At 41.6% G+C, this 23896-nt stretch overlaps 7 protein-coding genes across 7 annotated transcripts; 4 read left to right on the top strand and 3 right to left on the bottom strand.

The window, feature by feature from the left end:
- Positions 1–268: 268 nt before the first annotated feature.
- Positions 269–3059, top strand: FOA43_003650 (uncharacterized protein; the record flags this gene model as incomplete). Its single annotated transcript, XM_038923901.1, has 3 exons — positions 269–308; positions 372–2925; positions 3023–3059. 3 exons carry the CDS (start codon positions 269–271, stop codon positions 3057–3059), a joined length of 2631 nt encoding a protein of 876 aa, XP_038779829.1.
- A 148-nt stretch (positions 3060–3207) lies between these two features.
- FOA43_003649 (uncharacterized protein) lies at positions 3208–4446 on the bottom strand (the record flags this gene model as incomplete). Its single annotated transcript, XM_038923900.1, has 1 exon — positions 3208–4446. The coding sequence occupies one exon, from the start codon at positions 4444–4446 to the stop codon at positions 3208–3210; it is 1239 nt and encodes a 412-aa protein (XP_038779828.1).
- Positions 4447–6089: 1643 nt separating this feature from the next.
- On the top strand, positions 6090–8186 carry FOA43_003648 (uncharacterized protein; the record flags this gene model as incomplete). Its single annotated transcript, XM_038923899.1, has 1 exon — positions 6090–8186. The coding sequence occupies one exon, from the start codon at positions 6090–6092 to the stop codon at positions 8184–8186; it is 2097 nt and encodes a 698-aa protein (XP_038779827.1).
- A 223-nt stretch (positions 8187–8409) lies between these two features.
- On the bottom strand, positions 8410–10719 carry FOA43_003647 (uncharacterized protein; the record flags this gene model as incomplete). The annotated part of the gene is made up of 1 exon (XM_038923898.1): positions 8410–10719. The coding sequence occupies one exon, from the start codon at positions 10717–10719 to the stop codon at positions 8410–8412; it is 2310 nt and encodes a 769-aa protein (XP_038779826.1).
- Positions 10720–10973: 254 nt separating this feature from the next.
- FOA43_003646 (uncharacterized protein) lies at positions 10974–11267 on the top strand (the record flags this gene model as incomplete). The annotated part of the gene is made up of 1 exon (XM_038923897.1): positions 10974–11267. One exon carries the CDS (start codon positions 10974–10976, stop codon positions 11265–11267), a length of 294 nt encoding a protein of 97 aa, XP_038779825.1.
- Positions 11268–11392: 125 nt separating this feature from the next.
- On the bottom strand, positions 11393–16009 carry FOA43_003645 (uncharacterized protein; the record flags this gene model as incomplete). The annotated part of the gene is made up of 1 exon (XM_038923896.1): positions 11393–16009. The coding sequence occupies one exon, from the start codon at positions 16007–16009 to the stop codon at positions 11393–11395; it is 4617 nt and encodes a 1538-aa protein (XP_038779824.1).
- A 1678-nt stretch (positions 16010–17687) lies between these two features.
- On the top strand, positions 17688–23873 carry FAS1 (beta subunit of fatty acid synthetase; the record flags this gene model as incomplete). Its single annotated transcript, XM_038923895.1, has 1 exon — positions 17688–23873. The coding sequence occupies one exon, from the start codon at positions 17688–17690 to the stop codon at positions 23871–23873; it is 6186 nt and encodes a 2061-aa protein (XP_038779823.1).
- Between the last annotated feature and the right edge of the window lie 23 nt (positions 23874–23896).

The following is a 23896-nucleotide window of genomic DNA, read 5'->3' as shown; positions in this document are numbered from 1 at the left end:
AGTTGAGAAAATATTTAGAAAGGAGGAAAAAGTTCGGACAGATTGAGAGAATTTTTTTTCATTTTTATTATTCTCGATACCCGTTTCGGGGATAAAGCGGCATTCTTTAAGATAAAGAAAATCTATTTTCACTTGAGTACTGCACTACTTGAGCGCTCAATCGTATTTTCTCTTTTTCTGATTCTCGTTGTTTGTTCCTTTCCTGTTGCATTGGAAAGAAGTTGCTCGCTTGTCTCCCTGCGTAAAAGTTCGGGCCTAAGGAACAAAGATGAAGTTCGGTTCTGAAATGAATGACCGCTCTATTGAGCGTTGGAAGAACTTCAATATCGATTACAATCTAATCAAAAGCAAAATTAAGCTGGCAACAATAGGCCGTTCCTCGAGTTCGATTTCTTTGTCTTCTACCGTCTCCAGATCTGGTAGTACAGATACTTCTGTCAATGGTGCTTCACGAAAGGGTCATTTAGAAAGGCGCCAGAAGCGATACTTGAAGGACTTGTATGCGGCTTTCAAAGAACAGATCAATTTTGTTTCTCTCTTTGTCAATTCAAAGTACGGTGAGATATCCAGAAGAATTTTGGCAACAAAGAAGCAGCTGAATGCTTTCATAAACTCAGAAGATAATTATAGCTCTTTGCATGTGAGCGAAGACATATACCAGAGGATGACGGCACATAAGTTTTTGACCATTCACAAAGAGTTGGAGATACTCTCAACAGATTTACAGGATTTATCAAGATTCATTCTTCTTCAAAAGATTGCTCTCAAAAAGTTGTTTAAGAAGTTCCTCAAGCATTCCATGTACACATACAAACAAGAGTTGGTTGATAAGATCACCTCGGAGTTCCTCGTAGGCAATCCTGATTCCTTTTTCGAACTGGATCTGAGTGATGCGGCTATGGAATTAACCCTTCTTTTTGATGTCGTCAACAACTACTATTATGATGGCACTGCTCTTGATTCAAATGGACTACAAAGCATCAAAAAGAGGTATTATCATTCAAACAAAGCCGTTGATCGGCAGCTGGTGTTTGGGTCTTCTCCTTCATCCTTGCTATCCATAGATTTTCCTCAATCTATTGAGGTAGCTTCTGATCCTAAGTTGGACAGAATGTACTCTTCTAGGGTCACTGCTTTTGATATTGTTAGTCATAAAAAGGCACCAGTGTCGCAGGTGTTTTGGATTCACAATGACAACCTTGCCGAGATTCGCTTTCTCTTGCTTCGTGAATTTAAGCTTATATCTGATGATACCGGTATCGTCGATGAAGATACCAAAGTTCAGAGTGCTCACCAGTTGAAGAAAACAGAGTCTTCACTCAACTTGATGCGAAATCAGGAACGGAATTCTCAAACAATTGGCGTGGGCAGCAGTGAAGATGCTTGTGAGAGTATGTTCCGTCCAGATACGCAAAGGGTGTCATTTTGGCTTGCAAATCTAGCAAACCCAAAAATGACTGCTACAAGGGCTTTGTCCTCCAACGAAGTCATTGATAGCGCTTCCGCTGCGTCTGCAGCTTCCGACTTCAGCAACAAAGAAAGTCGCGGAGATATATACCCCTGCGATATTGCTCCGCAGGTGACCTACTCGGACTTCACCATCCAAAATGTACCGCTCATTATTGCTCCTCTTGGCGGACTTCGTCAATTCACCTTAGCGCCCATTAATCAAGATATTATAAAAAGTCTTATGGGAAAGAACTTCGACAAGTCACAACTTATTCGTCAATGGCGAAAATCTGGCTTAATGGGAAATCTTAAGGTTTCCCAGCTTACTCTCGACTGGTTCTATGACGAGAATATGGTACCGTTGGCCAAAGTGAAGTCCGATAGAATTCACTTCATTGATCTTGGGCCCCCTCAAAAGAAAATAGAATGCTACTTAACTCTAGATAGCAACGTTCGAACATCTAAGTTGTCAGACAACAGCGACCTTGGTTGGTCCGAAACTGATGAGGTAAGCTCTGACGTCTTCCCCCATTCTATTTTGGAAATTCGTTATGATTCGCCATTAAAATCCTTTTCCAAAAGTGTGCAATTGTTGATCGATTCACACTTGGTGTATCGTGTGGACAATTTAGGCTTCTCCCTGAATAACTACTTGTTTGCTAAATATTATGCCAGCTATGTACCGGACAACATTATGCTGGAATTTGTCGCCCCTTGGTATGAAGAGCTTCAAAATAAGGACATTCGAAAGCTTCCCTCGCTCCATCGACAGGAATCTGGCTCCAATAACATGAATTCTGGAATTCTACTCAATAAAAATGAAGTGCAACCCCAGCGATCTCATACGCAGGGATACTGGAACGAGTTTGATTATGGCTCTGACCTCGAGGATGATGATGCTGGTTTCTACGTCTACGAGGACGGTAACAATGCTGATGGCAGATCCTTCGGTGGTGGTGATGCCAACCTGTTTGGGTTTAACTTCCTCACTCCTGAAAAGGTTGAAGCCATTCTTGGATTTGCAAATAAAGTTTCAAATGCATTTGGTCGACTTAATTTTCTTGCATCCAAAGATGATGCTGCAGATCCGGAAAATCGGCCTTTGATGTCTCGATATCAAGGTGAAGGTCATTCACACAATTATTCTTACAGTGGAAGCTCTAGTCGGATATCTTCCAGTCCTGAATCAGACTCAGAGGCCGAGTTCTGCTTTTCAACAAAAGAAAGAGAACGCCAAAAGCATCGCTCGATTATTGAAGAGGCTGCTGGAATAAGTGCTGGAATGGCTACCTCGAGTCAGTTTAGGCCTAATGAATTAGCTCGCCAAGTCATACACGACAAAGTCTTAACATGTTTATATTTCAGCCTCGTTCTTATCTCTTACCTCATAGATGGTGCAGGTATTGGCATAGTATTTTCTGTCATTCGAAATACTTTAAAAAATCCGGATGTGATTGGCGGCAATAGTGTTCTGATGTTATTACTCTTTGGCTTTATTTGCATGTCTGTGGCCCTCATCCTCAGTATCAGTGGCATTTGTCTACTAATGTGTCGTTACTCGAATGCTCCACAGTGGCACCATTTCGTTGTATGGTCCACCTTCTTCTTAATTACAACAATATTCATCCTTTCTCTAACGGCATTTTTTTGATACATTGGCTCACTTACTTTCGTCTTCTGTTATTTACGAGTGTTTGAAACATTCAATTCAACCGGTTAATTATAGATTTACACGTATAACTTAATGAATAATTTTACTCAGGGCAGCTTGTAACCAAACTTCTCCTGAGTATATTCTGCACCAAGCTCTTGATACTCTTCCCTTGACACGCACACTTTCTCAAAACCATTCTTAGCAAAAAGCTGTTTTCCTGCGTACCATCCAATTTCGGAAAGATCTTTGGACTGGTCGAAGTCATGAATAATAATTTCGTCGTCTATAGGGATCTCTTTCTTCAACTCCTGAGCTAGTCGTTCTTTAAAGCCGGACAGGTTGAATGTTCCACCGATTACAACCATGTTGGCTGTTAGTAGAGGTCTAATTAAAGCAGGTACATGTTTCAAAGAATCCTTGATAGTAGTGATAATTCCCGCCTTGTGTACTCCGCTAAGCTCAGGGTGAAAGAGAAGTTCTGGAATGGCAAATCTTTCATCGTACAATTTCAAAGATTGCACTGTATCCTGTTTCTGCATCTTTGCAAGTTTGTCATCCGTCACTGTGTACCCAATATTAGTTGTTTTATAATCTGGAAGAACATAGTTGATTGATATCTCTCCGGCATCATTCAAGTTCCTGTTTTTCCTTTGCTTCTCCACTTTCTTAAGTGATGCTTCGTAGTCTGATGTAACGTAGCATGCTTTTTCTTTGATATTGTTGACGAGAACCATTTCATCCGTCACATCATAATGCCTAAATGATATTATTTCTCTGAGATAACTATTGAGAAATCGGCCGGCAATAGGCATTTTCCTCACCCCTTTCCAGTAAGGAAGGCCGTAAATCATCGGAATCACCCACGTAGAATCAAATCCTGAGTCGATCACAAGCTGAAAGTCGTTATACTGGGCATTATTCTGTGAGAGCCATGGCATAAGACTTCCCGAGGAACATCTGTACAAATTGCTTATATCGTACTCTTCAAAGAGCACTTCATCCGTCAAATTTTGAAATAATGTCAGCGTAAATGGCGTTTCGCAGTATATGAGGTTTGAATCTTTAAGCCAATCATCCGTAAAATACTCTTCTGCAAATGAATTATCCCAAATCTGTTTCTCCACCGACCACTGTGTCAACTGTCCATGCTCTATGGGTCTTCTGAAATGGATGCCTGAATAGTCATTGATGATCTTCGTCCCCGGATCTAGAGCCTCACCCAACAGCACCCTTCGATCGTTTGTCCGTATAACACAATTCTGCGCATGGACTGGTTTTTCCCCCGAAGCATCACCATATTTTATATGATACGATCCATTATCAATGATTATATTCTTGGGCATGCTGAAATCAGAACTGGGAAAACAATAAAATATAAAGGAAGAAAGATCAACGTTGGCAGGTCGCGATGAAAAGAGTTCCAAGAAAGGCTCGCTCCACTTGGAAATCCTCAATTCTAGAAAAAAAGTCTCTCCTCTATGAGGATGTTTCTGGATCCTTTAGATTTAAGAAACCTATTGAATTTGAGTTCGTATTGTAGTACAAAAATAAAATATATGGCTTAGGTATGAAAATATACTCTATCAAACAAACAATCGAGTCAAAAGTAAAAATATTAGATGTACGATAAACTTGCTGCCATCAACCAATCTGCATAATTAAATTAGGTTGAGTATACTTAAGAAAAACTTGGGGTTATCAACTAAGTCTTTGCAGTAATATAGATCTACTGTCATTGACATATAAAATTCTCTAGATATTCTCATTCACCTCAGATATCTATTTATTCATATTTTTATTATTTCTTAGAGCTTTAGTCAGAGTAGAAATACTTACTGTTTTAATGACTAAAAGACATTTTGATGGACACATTAAGTCTTTCCCCGTTGCTTCTCCCTTTGGTATATTCTCAAACATACACTCCTTTGAACGCAACACTTGCATCGTCGCACGCCCGTACACCACACTCTTCACTTTCATCAGGATTTGGTAGAAGTCCATTCTATGACCATTATCTTATCTCACTTTCAAAATTGCTTAGCTGAGGTATGCTGCAAAGCAGTATTGTGCTTGCAAAATAGTTCTTTGATACTTTCTTTATCATATCATTCCTTGCGATAAGGTAGGTAACCAACCAACCTAAAATCATTCATGAGTTTTAGTAGATATTGTGGCTGATGATATTTTCAAGATGGTATGGGGTAAAACTCAAAGCCCGATGACATGCGCCACGTTATCGGAATCTGAAATGGAATAGTACATAGAGAAAAAGGCCCCTACGAGTAAAAATGACTGATAACCACAAGCTACTGCATGTTCTCTTGTCTGCGCTCATTAACGACTGCCACTACCTTTACCTTTAAAAAGTAACCTCGTTGACAGCGTATTTCTTTTTTTGAAATTTACTATTCCATAGAGCGACAATATATCGTATTTTGACATATCCGTTTACTTCAAACTTGATAGTCAAATCTGATCAGGCGAATTCTCGATTCATCTCTCTAAGAAAAACAAAAACACTCAAAAAAGAAAGAGCTGAGCTTTTATTTATACGATTGCAATTTAATCTCTCTGGTTTCTATTCTCGTGTTCAATGACACTAAACACCTCGGCAATTAAGAAAGAAAGGCTTCCCAAGAAACACGTTTCTAGGGCTTGTCTTGCGTGCAGGTCTCGCCATCTCAAATGCGACGGAAGAGAGCCTATATGCTCGAGATGTATAAAAGCGCACCGTATATGTCAATATGTGAAAAGTAATAGGGGAGGATCGAGGAGAAAAGGTGTTAGCGTGAGAACAAGACAAAACAGTACTAGCAGCTATGAGAGCGCTGTGAGGAGTTCTAGCATAAAAGATAGGGGCATAACTCCAGAGCTGGACAGTTTTGTTCTTCCGTGTGTCAAGAACGGAAGGCCGGACATGGAAAGAAAGAAAAAGTGTCGTCACCAATGTATGAATATAGAATCTTTCAACAAGTCTCCGGAGTGCATGTCGGGAGAGGTGCCTGAAAATATGAAGGGAACCACTGGCATTGATTTGTTTCCAACCTTTAATGCCTCACGATCGGAAGAGTCTTTGAAAAAGGTTTTTGATCCGAGGATGCTAGAACAGTCCCTCGATAAGTGTTATATTTCACCTGCTTTAACCAAGGATTTGGACGTGGAATCTATTGTTAACACCTACTACAAATATTTTCATAGTATCCATCCATTTCTCCCGCATAGAGAAGATATCATGACATATTTGAACTCAGTACCTTACAATTATGACCTTTTACTTGCCATGAAAATCATGGGTGATGGTCAGGTTTCCAGTATTTATAGCCGTGACGTGGAAACAGTGCAGTTTTTAGTCACGTCCGTTGTCAACTACATTAAACAGGTGGGTAAAGATCTTATCAGCTTGCAATCTTTACTCATATTGGCAATGATAGCACATATATCTTCGTTACATGACTTGTCGATGCTCCTTCGTGAGGCTCTCGTATCTCTTGCTCTTGAGTTGAAACTAAACTTGCTTGACCAGCATACCGTTCCGGACATTTTTATGGATGTGAACGGCTTTATTACTGAGCGTAGGGAATCGGATAACAATGCGTCTACGAATACAATACATGGTGTTCAATTGATGAACACCCCTTCTGAATCCGACACTAAAGATGACGTACTTACAGAGTTGATGCAGGCATGTAGAGTCGCCAACATACCTAAACGGATACTTGCAGATACCATCAGAAGAACCTTATGGGAGGTCTACTTCTTCGACACTATCAGTGGCACAGCTTCTGGCCACACCATGTCTCTTTTAGCGTCGTGTAAGATTATTGTTCTCTATCCAACCACTATTTCAGCCCATGCTTTCGATTATAAGAGCCGTGCCGAGGCATGCAAGCTTGTCAACGACTCCATCAAACTTAACGTGGCGATCCAGGCGGAAGAGGAAGTTGAGTCGCATCTTGTACATATGAAGGCCGCCATAGGAAATTGGGAATTGAGACTTGACAATCCTGACATGTATAGTACACCTTATTTGGTGAATGCGAATGGACAAGTAAACGAAGGTGTTTTCGAGGCAATCATGCTCGTGAACTATGCGCAGATTTTCACGCATAGACCCTTCTCATACTTATGGAGATCGGATGTGTCAAAGCATCCTAAATGCACGGATGAAGAAGATGTTTCTGAGGACTGTCCTCCCTTGAAAAGACAAGAAGTGGATTCACAAAAAATCATCGAGACGAGGAAGACCATTGACTCCGCATCGTCTGTGGTCAAGTCGCTATTGGATACTAACGCAGCAGATGTGACAAAAAGAACTCCATTTTTGGCATGCGCATTGGCCTTCTCATCTTTAGTGCACCTAAGTGCTTTTTCATGGGTTGAATCTAGTTTACAAGTCTTGGGTGATGACGCATCTACCGCGTCGTTATTGAAAGAAAACATCAACGAAGAAGAACTCGACACGTACACAGAATATATCAAACTCGAGCTTGGTGCTATATATCAGATTTCTAGACACTGGGCATTATCCGCTAAATTGGCGCAACACATAAAGGAGACACTTCGACGCGTATCTCTTAAGTTGTACAGGAAAGTTCAGGCTGCTCTGCCCGAGCCGAAATTTAAACCTGTAGAGATAGCGGCCCTCACACCAATTCAGAAAGACATCCGTAGGACAAGTTATCGAACTCCATCTCTATCGACGTCGTCTTCCACTCAACCAACATTTACCAAAACAACAACTGACCCTGTACTTCCAGATGTTTTCTCGCGTAGGCCTCGGGAGTACATAAGATCTCTTCCAAATACATATAGTGGAACCAATCCTACTACTAGCAATTCTACCAGATCTCCTGATCCTGGAGCGGTGTCCACTGGAAATATATCCGCAGAGAAACCTGAGATTTCAGGCCAGACTAATCTAATTAATGAGATTAACGATGCAGAACTCAATATGATGATGGATGATAGCTATCTTTCCCTTTCTCCGACCAGCGATACAGGATGTGACTGGGTTGATAAGCATATTTTTGAGTTTGATGCCTACAATTTGGCGGCCGGAGATGAGTCCAAAACCCCAAACTAAATATTTAATAATGTCCATAATAATCTAATTTTGGGTTTAGATCCTACATATCTTTTCAATTAATTCTGCAGGGAAAGTAAACGAGCAACGAACAAGCCTTTTGCATAGCAGTTCCATACCCGGCAATCCATATCTAATCAGTCATCTTACTGATACATTATGATTGTATATAGTGAGAGAATATTAGAAAAGAAGGAATGAATCATTGGAAGAATGATCATTCTTACTCGTGAGAAAGAGGTGCTACCAAATCCAAAGATCTGTGCAACACACCTTCCACACGACCTTTCAAGACATTAGATTGACAGACTACTGTAAAGTCCTTATAATTGATTTTGGCTTCATGACGTCCAATCTTGATAATGCCACAATGATCGTCAACTTTACTGGTAAAGCTATCGCCAAATTGAACCTTCAAGAGTCCTTCAATATGATGCAACCGTGTTTCAGGACTGTAATCATTATGCAAAGTAGGAAAATTGGCCAATGCATTCTCGTGATGTTCATTGGCATCGTCATCGCCGCCATCGAGCTTCTTTAAAGCTGCCTGATAGTTCTCTTCTTTGACCGCTATCTTAGGTTCTCGCTTTACAGAGGAGAGTTGACCATTTTGCTCAATGTCCTCCATTCCCACGGAAACTTCTTCTGCGTTGACATCGGCATCCTCATGATTATGAGATTTAGAGGATATCTTGACAGAAGCCGGCAAGGAATCACAGCTCATTATAATTGCAATTGCTGAATCAGCTACAGTGTCATCAATTATACCTGATTGCCACTCAACAGTGGCAATACTTGCAGATTCTTCCAATGTAACAGTAACAACATCCATAACTTGGAAAGAAAATTCATCAGAGACATCTGCCAAAATCTTGATGTAGCCAAACATTTGTAAGAATTGCCAACGAAGCAAATTGCGGTTAGAATTACAACGCAAAGTCTGTCTCTCTCTAACTACAGTTGCCGTCAATCCTGTGAATTCACGCAAGTCATCAACTTTTAATAGATTAAGATCAAAGTTCTTCTGAACCAACACCCCACTCACAGTATTATGTTCTTTGGGTAACTCAGTAGCCAATTGGCCCATCACTTTAGATATCTTCACACCTTTGAATTCTAGCTCCAATTTTGTACCATCTCTAGGATTGTAGACTTTCACCTCATTTTCCGTGTCTTTATACTTTTGATACTTGGATAACAAGGCAGATTTGAGCCGACCCATTGGATTGGACTCGCCATGAACTAACACAATGGTTTTGGCATTCACCTTATCTATGAACTCAGAATTCTGTTCATAATCGACATGGGCAGCAAACGATATTTCCTCTACATTAACCCGCCTTGGGATCATCACATCGGGATTATTTAACGAAGGTATTTCATCTGGTTCTGTTAATAACTGTTTGGCCATAGTACCATCGACTGAGTAACCGGTCATCACAACAGTATTTCTCGGATCTGGACACCATTTCTCCAACAATAATCTTGAAATACCATTTTGTAACATGCCGGGAGATGCAATCATCACACACGGGCTTAAATCATCAACCCTATCGATATGAGTGACGTTCTTCACAAACTTGAAATGGAAAGGATTCTCATTAGTTTCAGTGAATTTCTTCCTAATACTCTCATTCATCATATTCACGTACCTTTGATAAACAGCCATACATTTCTTAGCAAGATCCGATGCATAATAAATTGGTACACTTTGAAGGTCTTTGTGTTGTTGCCAGTATTCATCCAAAATCAACAAGATCTCCTGGGCTCTACCCAAAGCAAAGACAGGCAAAAGACACCTACCTCCTTGCTGTAGAGTCGAATGAATAACTGTAGTAAGCTTGGTTTCTCTTTCTAACCTGGGAACGTGGGTAGCAGTACCGAAAGTGGATTCACAAATCAACATATCGGGGGTGACGTTTGGGACCTCAGCGGAACTCAAATGTCTATCCTCTTCTCGGGAGTAATCACCGGTAAACAAATATTTCAAACCACCCATTTCGACAAGGAACATTGCAGCACCAAGAACGTGACCCGCTGGATATGCAGTAAATCTGATACCATCAACCTCAACAGTTGAGTGATAATCAAGAGTCTCAATCCTGTCCAAAGAGGTATTTAGATCCTCTCCAGTATAAAGAAAGGCATTGGAATTATCGTCCATTCCATTACTGTCATCAGTGATGGTTGTAACACGCACAAAGTCGTTCAACAACCACTTATAAATAGCTTTAGTAGGGTAAGTCATAAACACTCGACCTTTAAAATTGGTATGCTGCATGACATACGGTAGCGAAGCAGCATGATCAAGATGAAAATGACTAATAAGCAAAACATCAACACGGCTGAGATCAAAATCATCATAAAATGGAAGAGACTCGATACCGGAGTAGGCGGGATGAACACCAGCGTCCAACATCACAACTTTGCCTTTATATTCCACAATATGGCAAGATCTACCCACTTCATTTCCTCCACCAAGACAATAGAAATCTAAATGCTCCTTACTAGTATCGGGTGTGACAGAAGGCATTTTGAAAAACCAGTATAAAGATGCTTGAGCTGAATGATGCTGAAGGCTATTAATTGGATAGAGCTCTCATAGTTAGCTTGTCTTTTTAATTCTTCTGTGAAGAACTGAGCCACAATAAACTTGTGGCAGTGTTTGCGGCTGAAGAAAATTTTTCTTATTAAAGACGTTTTCAACGATAGGTCTATATTCGAGGCAAAAAGATGAACTTCAACGTAGTTATAGGTATAGCTGCATATTAAGCATTTGAAAAACTAATGGTTGTGGAAAAATCCGTTTCAGCGTCGGAACCATTGGATCTTATACGACTCCGCCTAGACGAACATATCTTTGTCAAACTCAGAGGAAACAGAGAAATGTCGGGAAAGCTCCACGCTTACGATTCACACTGCAATATTGTGCTCGGGGATGCTGTAGAAACGATTTACTTCGTTGAAGATGGCAGCAAGGAGTTGAAATCAAGACAGGAGAAGTCAGAATTGGTGTTTGTTAGAGGTGACTCAGTTATGAGCATCACGGACTCGACTAACCTTGATACGAATAGCGCTTAATTAGCTAGCATATCAAGTATCAATTGCCCTAGTGAGGTGGAAATGGTACATATAACCTGTATATTAATGGAATACTTAGCGATGCATTATTCTTTATGAGCATAAATTATGAATATATATATACCTCAGATCGAGTATCTTCTTCGGAGAGGATGCGTGCCCCAAACCTCCCTCTTTCTAGCTTTGAGCATTGGTAGCTCTCCGTTATCACGGAGCTCTTTGACTATTTTGCTACCGTATTTGGCGCCCACACGATATATCTCGTCAAATTTCCCGAAATCAAGCGTAGCATAATCTTCGATAGGCGGACGCAAGTATAAACATCCTTCAGTGTTTTTAGCCCGATCCAAGGCATTGACTGAAGCAACGTAAGCCAATCTCATTTGAATATCGGCCATTGTGGGAACGTTAGGATGGCGGGAAAATGGATTAAAACGATTAAGAACGACCCAAAAGCCGCTTAACGAGTCTCCGTAATTCATTGGTGTGTGATCATCAGCAGATCCAACATCGCATGCTATAACAGTCCGAGCACCCCTACGCTTCATCTCCCCCACGGTGAGGTTATCAATGTATCCACCATCCAATAACATATTACCGTTGTCTGTAAGAGGAGGTAATAGGGAAGCCAATGACATGGACGCACGAATATATCTCCAGGCATAACCACTAGTGTGCACCTCCATTAAGGATTCAGTAATATTGGTTGAATTGGTGTAATACTTAATCCAGAAATCCTCAATTCTTGAATCTCCAAAGGCCTTCCAAATACCTCTATTGAACTCGTGGCCTGTAATATAAGAGGTTACAGGAATCGTCAAGTCCAAAACGGATCTCCAGAGTGTTGCCATTCTTCCAGCAAAAGTCTTTGCACGTCCGTAGACAGGAACAAAATCATAGTCCTTAGCATAAAGACCACCAACAAACGCGCCAATAGAAGTCCCCCCAATCATGTCAACAGGTATGCCATTGTCCTCTAATGCTTTAATAATACCGACATGACTGAGACCACGAGCACCACCACCACCAAGAACCAAACCAATGGATTGACCTGTAAGAATACGTGCCAATCTCATGAAATCATTTTTATGCGTCTGCATCGGCTGATAGTACTTTTTGCTCTTGAAAGAATCCCTGGCTAGTCTAATCAAAAGGTCGTTACCAGTTATTATACTCTCCACTTTGGTCTTTAGGTTATCCCTTATTTTGGCCGTGGACTTCCTGAAAAGCTCCGGAATCTTTTCCATACGAGATATATCATCTTCCTGATGTGCTACATTCTGTGCGTCCGACCTAGCTAAATTCAATTGCATCTGAATGTGATGATGCGAATGAACCCATATTCTATTTTTTAGCCAGCGATTTGTAAGTCCAGGCTCCATGCTTCTTTCGGGATGAAGAAGAACAAGCTCCGTTCGCGCAGTTGTTTTGGTCTTTACAAGCAACCTCTCATATTCTCCGATGTCCGAAGAAGCCATAGCATCTGCTAAAAGAAGAATACAGTCTCCCTGCTGAATACAAGTTCTAGTCCAGGAAGAGTTCGCGATAGTATCAACCAAGTACACGATAATATCATACTTCTCCTCAAGTTCAGCAAAGTATCCACTTTGCTTCAGCTTAGCAAGTCTATCAAAAGCATGCTTACCCAAACTTGTGAGGGCGGAGCTTTGATTCAACATCTTAACAGACTTACCAGTAGCTTCAAGCGCTAGACCCAATCGTTCGCCAAATTCCATAACCGGTAACCCTTGGGTAACTGGTAGAACAGTGAGAGTTCGAAAATCAGTGAAGTTATTAAGAAGAGGTTCATCCTTTATATGAGGAGAAGTTGCAGACGCACCTATAGGAATAGTATTAACACTTGTAGTAATGGCCCTAGTGACCCTACTAGCAACAATTCGAGACACATTCACCATGATAGAGGGATTACTTAAAGCAATCATCTCAAATAATGTACGTGGAATACGTGCCAACTCAGAGTCCCGTATAGCAATGAGTGTCACAAGCCGCTTTGTATTCGTAAGCACTTCAACTTCGCCAAGTGACACACCTTGTCCATGCTCAGAAAGAACTTCATGCTTGCCTGTTATTCTATCTAACTTAACAGAACGGAAACGACCATTAAGAACAATATAAATGCCATTAGCCGGATCACCTTGTAAATATAAAGATGCCCCAGCAGAGGAATGAACCCATTCTATGGCATAATCTGTAAGATATAGACGACGATCCAACACAGTCAGTAAATGCCTGGCAATACACGCCTCTACCCTTGGATACCTTTCTATCATGAAATCAAAAACGTTACGTGGGATAAATGCTGCATACGTTGTAGTTGCAGCACGAACATCAATGAACGATTTAGAACCTATAACGGTTCCTAGATAACCTGCAATTTGATTTTTGCGAACAGTGTATAGAAACTCTTCATGAAGCTTCTCCTTCAAGGAGTCTCTGCGATCCTTCAGATCAACTGAGTGACCATCCAACTCCTCCATCTGTCTCTTCCAGTAAGTGACGTCTAAAGCACCGTCAATCACATAGTAAATTCCAGGCGTTTGTTCTTCAGATTTTATTATTCTAGTTCCCTGGGATATTCTCAGGATCTGGATTTCGTCTGCGAGATCTTTTTTCACATTTAAATAGTCTGCCTCTCCACTCTCCGGAGTACTACCCTCGGGTTCGTCATCGTTACTACTGGAGATTTGAATACCAGAGGTAGAAAATGTACGCAATTTGGATCCCGGATGCTCTTCCACGACTGGAACCACATTCACTGCAGCCAGACTGCTAATCATTTGTACCCCATTTCTTGAACTAGACACAGAAGATGTTAAAGGAGTGTCTGTGGATATGAATAAACCTTTCTCGATACCAATAATTGAGCAGATGGCATCGGCAAGCGAAGACATTAAAATGAAATCTTCGGATCCTTCATCGTTGCCACTGAACGTTCGATCTCTCAATGCATGCATATCACTATTGCCGGTTCCAACGTTTATGTCACTGCCCGAGCGAGGTAAAGGAACCTTAGACATCAAGTCTCCTGTGTTCGATTTGTTACGGGATTTAAGTGAGAGATTCCTTGCTGATCCACTTCTCACACACGATACCGATGAAGAGCGAGGATCCTCATTCAACGAGTTTGTACTTTCATCAGCCGAATCGTACGCCAATATATCAGAAGATTGGTTACCGTGACGAATAGATCGTCTAAAATGACGTTGCCTACGTTTAGCCGCAGAAGATACTGCTGGAGAAGTTGAAATAGTAGCGTCATAATTAGAGTTTTGAAAATGTCGGCTTGACATCACAGTGATAGGCGATCTCAAACTTGAATCATGCAGCCCGTTCTCAGATGTTTCACTTTCATTGCTACTCGAGTTAAGAGTTGCGGCTTCAACATCTGCACGGCGATCAAGCGATTTGATAGCATTATCGCATAAATATCGAGAAATCTTATTCTTTGCATACTTGTTCAAATTGATTTCAGTCTGGAAAATATCCGAAGTAAGATCTAAATAGTCGCTGGCAGTTTGAAAAGTGACTCTATAAAGTTTGGTCAGAATCATTTCAATGATATGGGTTGTAGCTTTAGGATATTTATGTGCAAGGCGAGAAAACGACTCCCTCGGAATGATAGAGATTGTACAATTACCCTTAGGGATAGCGATTAATTCCATGGCAGACGACGACTGAGAAGTAGAGTCGGTTGCACAAGGAACGCCACCAGCATTGGATTCTGTAGGGTAGCTGTTGAGCGATGGGAGATTGGGAGATGCAGAATGAGCATTCAGCGAAGTAGGAGAGAAAGAAAGGGAATTTGCTGCAGGCAATTTGCCTGACATATCAGTAGACAATTTACCCAAATAATTAGGTGAAGATACACCATCAAAAGGTCCATCTAATGCAAAGCCATCATGCGGAAGAGGCAATGAGTGATGAGCAGAGCCAGGTACGAGTACAGAAGGAGTCGGTGCGGCATATGGAAGAGCAGCAGATGGATTCGTGAGCAGATTGAGGATGCTAATGAATGAAGAAACTGGAGCACCACTTTTAATGATATTTAGAAGCTGGTATCTAATACCATCCACAATAACGACATCCTTTGAACTGTCCTTTGCAAACAATGCTTGCTTACGGTCCCTTTCTTCTCCGATTTTGAAATATACCTGAATTTCGCCTTCAACACAGATGGTAAAGCCAGAAGAATCATCTAGAAAAAGAATCTCACCTGAATCAAGTTTCTGAGTCTGCATACTCTTGGTCAGTTCATGAAACACCGATTTCTCTAGGTAACCAAAGATCTTGATCGCACTCAAAAATTCATCAAGGTAGCTAACACGTGATTTACCGTCTTCATTCGAAGGCTCAAGAAATGTATCTATAGTTGGTTCCTGTCTCTTCGGCTCTTCAGGTAATCTTGAGTACTTTGTGAGGTACCTGTACCTAACATAAGAATATGCAATCAAAACTATGAGGGAGGAAAAAATCAAAAGACTGGTAAATGAGAGATTTACCTGCACAGTATGGGAAAGTATCAAGTATATGACAGAAGGAACATAGAAGAGGGTGTGGGATAGGAGCTTATAAATCAGCCAGCTGATTGCCCCCACAACGTTAGTTATAAATGAGTTGCCACTCGAGTACCGAAGCTCTTCAGATCCAATTTCCGAGGCGATTAAATCCATGCGACTGGCCTGTGTGATGATCTCATGCCCAATGGTTTCCGAAGATGACATTGGATGCGGATGTAAGAATAAAAAACAAGATGAGACAAAGATACACTTAAGGAAACAATTGACTGTGATTCAATTATTACTTGAGTAATATTCTTTCCTCAATTCAGACGGACTGAAAAGCTCATCAGTTCAACATACAAGAGACATAATGAGGATACAAAAAGCACTAAGGGGGGGGGGGAAAAAAAAAGATTGAGTCTCAAAGTACCGCCGCACTGCCTGAACAGTATCAGTTAGGAGACCTTCTAGGAATCAATGAAGCAGGTAAGTAAAAGAGTCTTTTCTTCTATATATTCCTTGTAACTTAACACAAAAGACCAATGTCATCTTAACTGGAAATAGTTCATCTGGCCCCGAGTCACTAATCTCATAAAAAGATATTATTATGTGTCTTAACGGGTGAAGATCAACTCATCCTGATCGATAGCGTGAAATACAACCGTAGGAGGAAAATATATGGTACATCCAAGCCTATTTAGCTGAACATCTATTAATTGTATCATCTATATATCATGCAGTTACATAGATTAGATAAGACATCGGATAAGGAACAGAGGTCCCCACAAATTTTGAAGGCATCACGTGTCTACAAATCAGGTGCCATCTCCCGGGTTACTTGGGCAGTGCAAAACGGTACGTAATCCTGAACCAACAAAAATAGAAAAAAATAATTAGGAGAGGAATTTCGCAGAAGGAGGGGAGGGGGATTAAGATTATATTCATTGGTCTCTAAGTAAACGCTGACAGGGTTGGGCTTGGGCTTGAGTAGTGACAAAAATGGAATGAAACATTAAGTTTTGGGATTCCAAGTATGCATCAGTACAAATAATCGTTTTTAACTCTTCAGGGAGTCAGGGCAACGCGAGTTTCAGCAGATAGGAATTGACTTCACCGAAAACACATGCGAAAGCACATGCATGCACTGGGGATGGATATGTTTATTTCACATGGAAAAATGAGGTAATAAGACCGGACCTGTCATATGTAAATCTGGAAGTCTGAAAATCGCGAACTCAGGCAGCTAGCTAGAGCTAGCTAGTTTTACGAGGCCGCTAGCGATGAGAAGCGAAGCTTATTTAACCAGTGTGATTTGAAACACTTCATGTTCGTCAACTCCGTGGTACATTAATCTTTCCACTACCACTCATTTTCACTTATCTCCTCAACAAAGTACTAAAAAACTCCTTCCCCAACATCAAAAGAGAGCTCCAAAAAAAATTAAACCCAAACTGCATTTGCACTGCCTGCATCCACCACAGTCCCTTAACTTGCCGGGCTCAATTGTAGGTTTGTTGAGCATTTTTCAGAAGTAAGTTCGTATTTTGCATTGTGACACGGAGGCCTACTTTTTTTTTATTTTTTTTCCCACCTGTACGGTTAAGGTAGTCTGATCTTAAATCTTGTCCCGTTTTCAACCACTTCTCTTATCCTTTTCACCTTGATCTACAATCAAGAAACGGAGATAGATACAACAGAAACGTTCTTATTTCAGGTTATACGTCATCTTTCTTTCCCTATCTTTTCCAAGAACTATCAAACTATTTTGGCTTCCGTGAATCCTAACCTTACCCACTTAGCACTTATCACACTCTATTTGGGTTCACCTAAGTTTTGAATTTTTTTCAAGGTTCAAGATCTGCACACTATTTCTGCATCCAACTAATTTTATCCCACCATCATGACCGTTAATAGACCCCTGGTCGTCAACCACGGATCTATAGAGACCACCATCTTAACCCCACAGGAAAATTATCTTTTCTATCAGCAACTCACATCTGGTTTTTACAAGTCCTTACCTGAGCCTACTGATGGCTTTGCAGGTGACGATGAGCCTTCCACCAAGGCCGAGTTGTTAATGAAGTTCCTTGGTTATGTAGTTGAGTCCAACAGCATTGACTCCGAGAAGGAGGATGCAGCAAAGTTGATTCTTGGCGAGTTTGAGACCCGTTTCCTTCGTGGTCAAGACATTCATGCATTTGTTGCCCATGCATTGGCTGATGATGAACAACCAACCTCTCTTGTCAAGGTGCAAAACAACTTGATAAAGAACTATTACTTGGCCAAAGTATTTTTAGATAGCTCTTTCGGCGTTCAAGTTAAGGCTGCTCCTAAATCTGCTCTTTTCAACGCTGCAATCAACTCGAAAGCTGACATATACGCAATTTTTGGTGGACAAGGTAACACCGAGGACTATTTTGAAGAATTGAGAGAGATTTACACCGTTTACCATGGCCTCATTGCCGAATTTCTTGTCAAAGTTGAGAATAAAGTTCAATCACTGATTTCTTCTACACCGGGAACCGATAAGGTCTACACTCATGGTTTTGATCTTGTTAACTGGCTCGAAGATCCTTCTGCCACACCCGGCTCGCAACTACTACTTTCTATTCCAGTTTCTTGCCCCCTAATCTGTGCCATCCAGCTTTCCCACTATATTATCACTTGTAAGGTGATGGGGATCCATCCTGGAGAGCTACGTAGCATTCTTAAAGGTGCGACTGGCCACTCTCAAGGTCTTGTTACAGCCCTTGCTATTGCCTCTTCCGATTCCTGGGAATCCTTTGAAATTCAGTCCATGAAGGCCATTGAGTTCCTCTTCTTCTTAGCTGTTAGATGTACCCAAACATATCCTCCAACATCTCTTGCCCCGTCTATGGTCAAAGACTCCGAGGAGAACGGTGAAGGTGAACCTGGTCCAATGCTTTCTATCAGAGATCTTACCATAGACCAAGTCGAGAAGTTTGTTGCAGATACCAACCGCCATCTACCTGAGGCTAAACACATCACTATATCTTTGGTTAATGGTGCCCGAAATCTTGTCGTCACTGGTCCTCCTGAATCGTTGTACGGTCTAAACTTAAATCTTCGTAAGGCTAAGGCTCCTTCTGGCTTGAACCAGGCCAGAATTCCATTTTCTCAGCGTAAGCTCAAGTTTTCTTCTCGTTTCTTGCCAATCACCTCTCCCTTCCACTCAAAGTTGTTGAATCCAGCGAACAAGATGATTTTGGACGATTTTAAGAAGTCCGGACTTGCTTATCCCCAGTCCGATATTGGTATTCCGGTCTTTGATACTTACAATGGAACAGACTTACGTGATCTATCTGACGATTCTGCTGCCGTCAGAGCTGTTAATTTGATTACTACTTTGCCCGTCTACTGGGTTGAGGCTACCGACTTTAAGGCAACTCACATTGCCGACTTTGGCCCCGGTGGTGCATCTGGTTTGGGTGTCTTGACTCACAGAAACAAAGAAGGTACTGGTGTTAGAGTTATCGTCGCAGGCGCCATTAGTGCTTCTGATGACGACAGTGAATTTGGTTTCAAGCAGGAACTTTTTGATATTCGTCCTTGCTCTTTGAAGTTTGCTCCTAATTGGCTAGAGAATTACAAACCTAGACTTGTCAAGACTAAGAATGGTAAGATTTACGTGGACACTAAGTTCTCTCGTCTTTTAGGCCGCCCACCTTTAATGGTTCCAGGCATGACCCCGACTACAGTGTCTCCAGACTTTGTTGCTGCTACTATCAATGCTGGTTACCATATCGAGATTGCCGGTGGTGGCTACTTTTCGAAATCTATTATGGAAGGAGCCCTTAAAGAAGTTGCATCCCAGATTAAGCCTGGCTCTGGGATTGGCATTAATTTAATCTATGTTAATCCGAGAATGCTTCAGTGGGGTATTCCTATGATCAAAGAGCTTCGTGAACAGGGCTTCCCTATTCAGTCGTTGACAATTGGTGCCGGTGTTCCTTCTTTGGAGGTGGCATCTGAGTACATCGAAACTTTGCACTTAACTCACTTAGGCCTCAAACCCGGCTCTGTTGATGCTGTTGCTCAATGTATCACGATTGCAAAGGCTTACCCTAACTTCCCCATTGTTTTGCAATGGACCGGTGGCCGTGGAGGTGGTCACCACTCTTTCGAAGACTTCCACCAGCCAATGTTGCAGATGTATGGTAAGATCAGACGTTGTTCCAACATTGTTCTTGTTGCCGGTTCAGGTTTTGGATCTGCTGACGATACTTACCCTTACTTAACAGGCTCTTGGTCCAAGAGGTTCAACTACCCTGAGATGCCATTTGATGGTGTCTTGTTCGGCTCTCGTGTAATGACTGCCAAAGAGGCTCATACTTCACCAGCTGCTAAAGAAGCTATTGCTTCTTGCCCTGGTGTTCCAGACTCTGAGTGGGAGTCCACCTATGTCAAACCGACTGGTGGCATCTTAACTGTTAAGTCAGAGATGGGCGAACCTATTCACAAGATTGCCACTCGTGCTGTTGTGTTTTGGAAGGAGATGGATGATACCATCTTCTCCCTTCCGAAACCGAAAATGCTTGTTGCTCTGCAGAAACAGAAGTCTTATATCATTGCTAAGTTGAACGCGGACTTCGAAAAGCCTTGGTTTGGCAGAAATGACGAAGGTGTTTGTGATTTGAAGGATATGACTTACGAAGAGATAGCTAAGCGTTGCGTTGAGTTAATGTATGTTCGTTCGTCCAAACGTTGGATTGATCCTACTCTTAAAAAATTTGTGGGCACCTTCCTTAGACGTGTTGAGGAGAGATTTGCAGCTCAGACAGCTACGTCAGTAATCCAAAACTTTTCCGAATTAGATAGTCCCGAAAAGGCTGTCGCTGCTGTTTTTGACAAGTATTCACTGGCCCGTTCTCAGATTATCACGGCTGAGGATTGTGATTACTTCATCAACATGTGTTTGAATCCTATTCAGAAGCCGGTTCCATTTGTTCCTATCCTTGACGACAAGTTTGAGTTCTTTTTTAAGAAGGACTCACTCTGGCAATCAGAGGATTTGGAAGCTGTTGTTGATGGCGATGTTCAGAGAACTTGCATTTTGCAAGGTCCTGTTGCCACCCAGTACACCAAGAAAGTGGACGAACCCATCAAGGAGATTCTGGATAACATTCATTATGGTCACATTAAGCGCTTGCTAGAAGATGAGTATGATGATGATGCTTCCAGAATTCCAGTTGTTGAGTACTTTACGTGTGAAGAGGCCGTCAGTATTCAATCACTTGAAGGTGTTACCATCGCCAAGAATGGTAACGACACTACTTATTCTATAGGTCCTGTCGTTCCAGACGCTGAAAAGTGGTTTAAACTTATTTCAGGCGACAAATATACTTGGCGTCACGCATTTGTTTCTTCTAAGATTGTTGTCCAGGAATACAACCATGTTAAGAATCCAACTAGAAATGTTCTCGCTCCGTCAAAGAACCTGATCGTCAGGATATCTAACGTTAACACTCCAGAGGCTACTGTCATAAGCGTTTGGGAACCTGTTAAGGGCAAGCACAGAGAGGTTGTTAATGTTTCGATTTCTGGTAAAAAGATCACTCTGCGACTAATCGAGTCAAGAACGTGCGACGGCAGACCAGTGGCTCTCATGTTGTACTATGATTACGATCCTTCTGACGGTTTTGCCCCTATTCGTGAAGAAATGAAAGGTCGTAACAACCATATAAAGGAGTTTTACTGGAAGGTGTGGTTTGGATGCAAGTCGCCTGTTGACCTAGACTTCTCTGTCGATGCTACTATTGACGGTGGTTCCTCAACTATAACGTCCAAGGACATTGTTGAATTGACACATGCCGTTGGTAACTCTTGTGAGTACTTTGTTCCTAGGGCAGACCGTATTCAACTTGCCCCAATGGACTTTGCTATCATCATCGGCTGGCGGGCGATCATGAAGGCTATATTCCCTAAGACTGTGGATGGTGACATTCTTAAGCTTGTTCACTTGTCTAACTCTTATAGAATGTTGTCCGGTGCCTCTCCTTTAAGAGCTGGTGATAAAGTGTCATCCGATGCAAACATTGTCTCTGTTGTTAATGGTCCGACTGGAAAGACTGTCAAGGTTGTTGGCCATATTTATAGAGAGGGTGTTGAGATGATGCAAGTGACTTCTGGTTTTTTCTATCGTGGCCAGTACACTGACTTTGAGAACACTTTCAAAAAGACCGTGGAAACACCCGTTGAGGTTACGTTGGCCACCCAGAAGGATGTTGCTGTTTTGAAGTCTAAGGATTGGTTCCATTGTGATGATGATACCAGCTTGCTCGGAAAGGACCTTACTTTCAGACTCACCTCTCTTTATAAGTTTCGTTCTGCAGACGTCTTCTCTTATGTTTCTACAACAGGCGCTGTCTGCTATGAACTTCCTACGAAGGAGATTAAAAAAGTTGCCGAGGTTGAATATGAAGCTGGAGACTCATTTGGTAACCCAGTTGTCAACTATTTGTCCCGTAATGGTAGGCCGATTGAGCAGCCTCTTATGTTTGAGAATCACATTCCATTGGCTAAAGCATTATCTACAAAATCTCCTGGCTCCAACGAGACATATGCTGCTGTCTCTGGTGATTACAATCCTATTCATGTTTCCAGAGTCTTCAGCTCTTATGCTGGTCTTCCTGGTACTATCACCCATGGTATGTTTTCTTCTGCCTCAATCAGATCGCTAGTGGAAATGTATGCTGCTGATGGTGTTGCACCAAGAGTTCGTGCTTATACTGCCAATTTCATTGGCATGGTTTTACCTAATGATGAGTTGAGTACATCATTGGAACATGTTGGTATGATTAATGGACGTAAGATCATCAAAATTGTGACCAAGAAGGTTGAAACAGACGAAGTTGTACTTTCTGGTGAAGCAGAAATTGATCAGCCTATCACCACATTTGTGTTTACAGGTCAGGGTTCTCAAGAACAAGGTATGGGCATGGATTTATATAAGAATTCTGAAGTCGCCCGGGGTGTCTGGGATCTTGCTGATAAGCATCTCATTGATACTTACGGTTTTTCCATTTTGGATATCGTCAGAAACAATCCTCACGAGCTCACTATTTACTTTGGAGGTCCGAAGGGACGCTCTGTCAGGGAGAACTATATTTCAATGATGTTCGAGTACGTTGATGAGGATGGCAATCTGAAGTCTGAGAAAATATTTAAGAGTATCGACGAGGACACCACGTCTTACACATTCCGTTCTCCTACGGGTCTTTTGTCAGCTACTCAGTTCACTCAACCGGCCCTAACGTTAATGGAGAAGGCCGCGTTTGAAGATATGAGATCTAAGGGCTTGGTTCCAGAGAAGTGTATGTTTGCTGGTCACTCCCTTGGAGAGTACTCTGCTCTTTCTGCTATTGCAAATGTTATGCCTATTGAGTCTCTTGTGGATGTTGTCTTTTATAGAGGTATGACTATGCAGGTTGCCGTTCCTAGAGATAGTCTTGGAAGATCTAACTATGGTATGATTGCTATGAACCCAAGACGTGTTTCTTCTAACTTCAGCGACTCATCGTTAAGATTTGTTGTGGAACATATCGCCAAGCAGACAGGCTGGTTATTGGAAATCGTGAACTACAATGTGGAGAACCAACAGTATGTTGCTGCTGGTGATTTGAGAGCATTGGACACTTTGACAAACACTTTGAATATTGTCAAGGTGCAAAAGATTGATGTGGACAAACTTTTAGAGCACATGTCTGTGGAAAAGGTTGCTGAGCACTTATCAGAGATTGTTGATAAGGTTTCCAAGGATTCATCGGCAAAGCCACAGCCAATCGAACTCAAACGCGGCTTTTCTTGTATTCCATTAAGAGGTATCTCTGTGCCTTTCCACTCGTCTTATCTACGTTCGGGAGTCAAACCATTCCAAGGATTCCTTAACAAGAAAATACCGAAGTCTGCTGTGAAGCCAGCAGAGTTGATTGGAAGATACATTCCAAATTTGACTGCCAGACCGTTCCAAATAACCAAAGACTACTTTGAATACGTTTATCAACTCACACACTCTAACAAAATAAAGAACATTTTGGACAATTGGGAGTCTTATGAGTGTGCTTAACGCAGCAAATAGTATGTTTTTCT

This window comes from Brettanomyces nanus, chromosome 4, assembly GCF_011074865.1.
Source record: "Brettanomyces nanus chromosome 4, complete sequence".
Classification (NCBI taxonomy): Eukaryota; Fungi; Ascomycota; class Pichiomycetes; order Pichiales; family Pichiaceae; genus Brettanomyces; species Brettanomyces nanus.
Note: the sequence above shows the minus strand (reverse complement) of the source record. Positions and strands in the feature narration are given on the sequence as shown.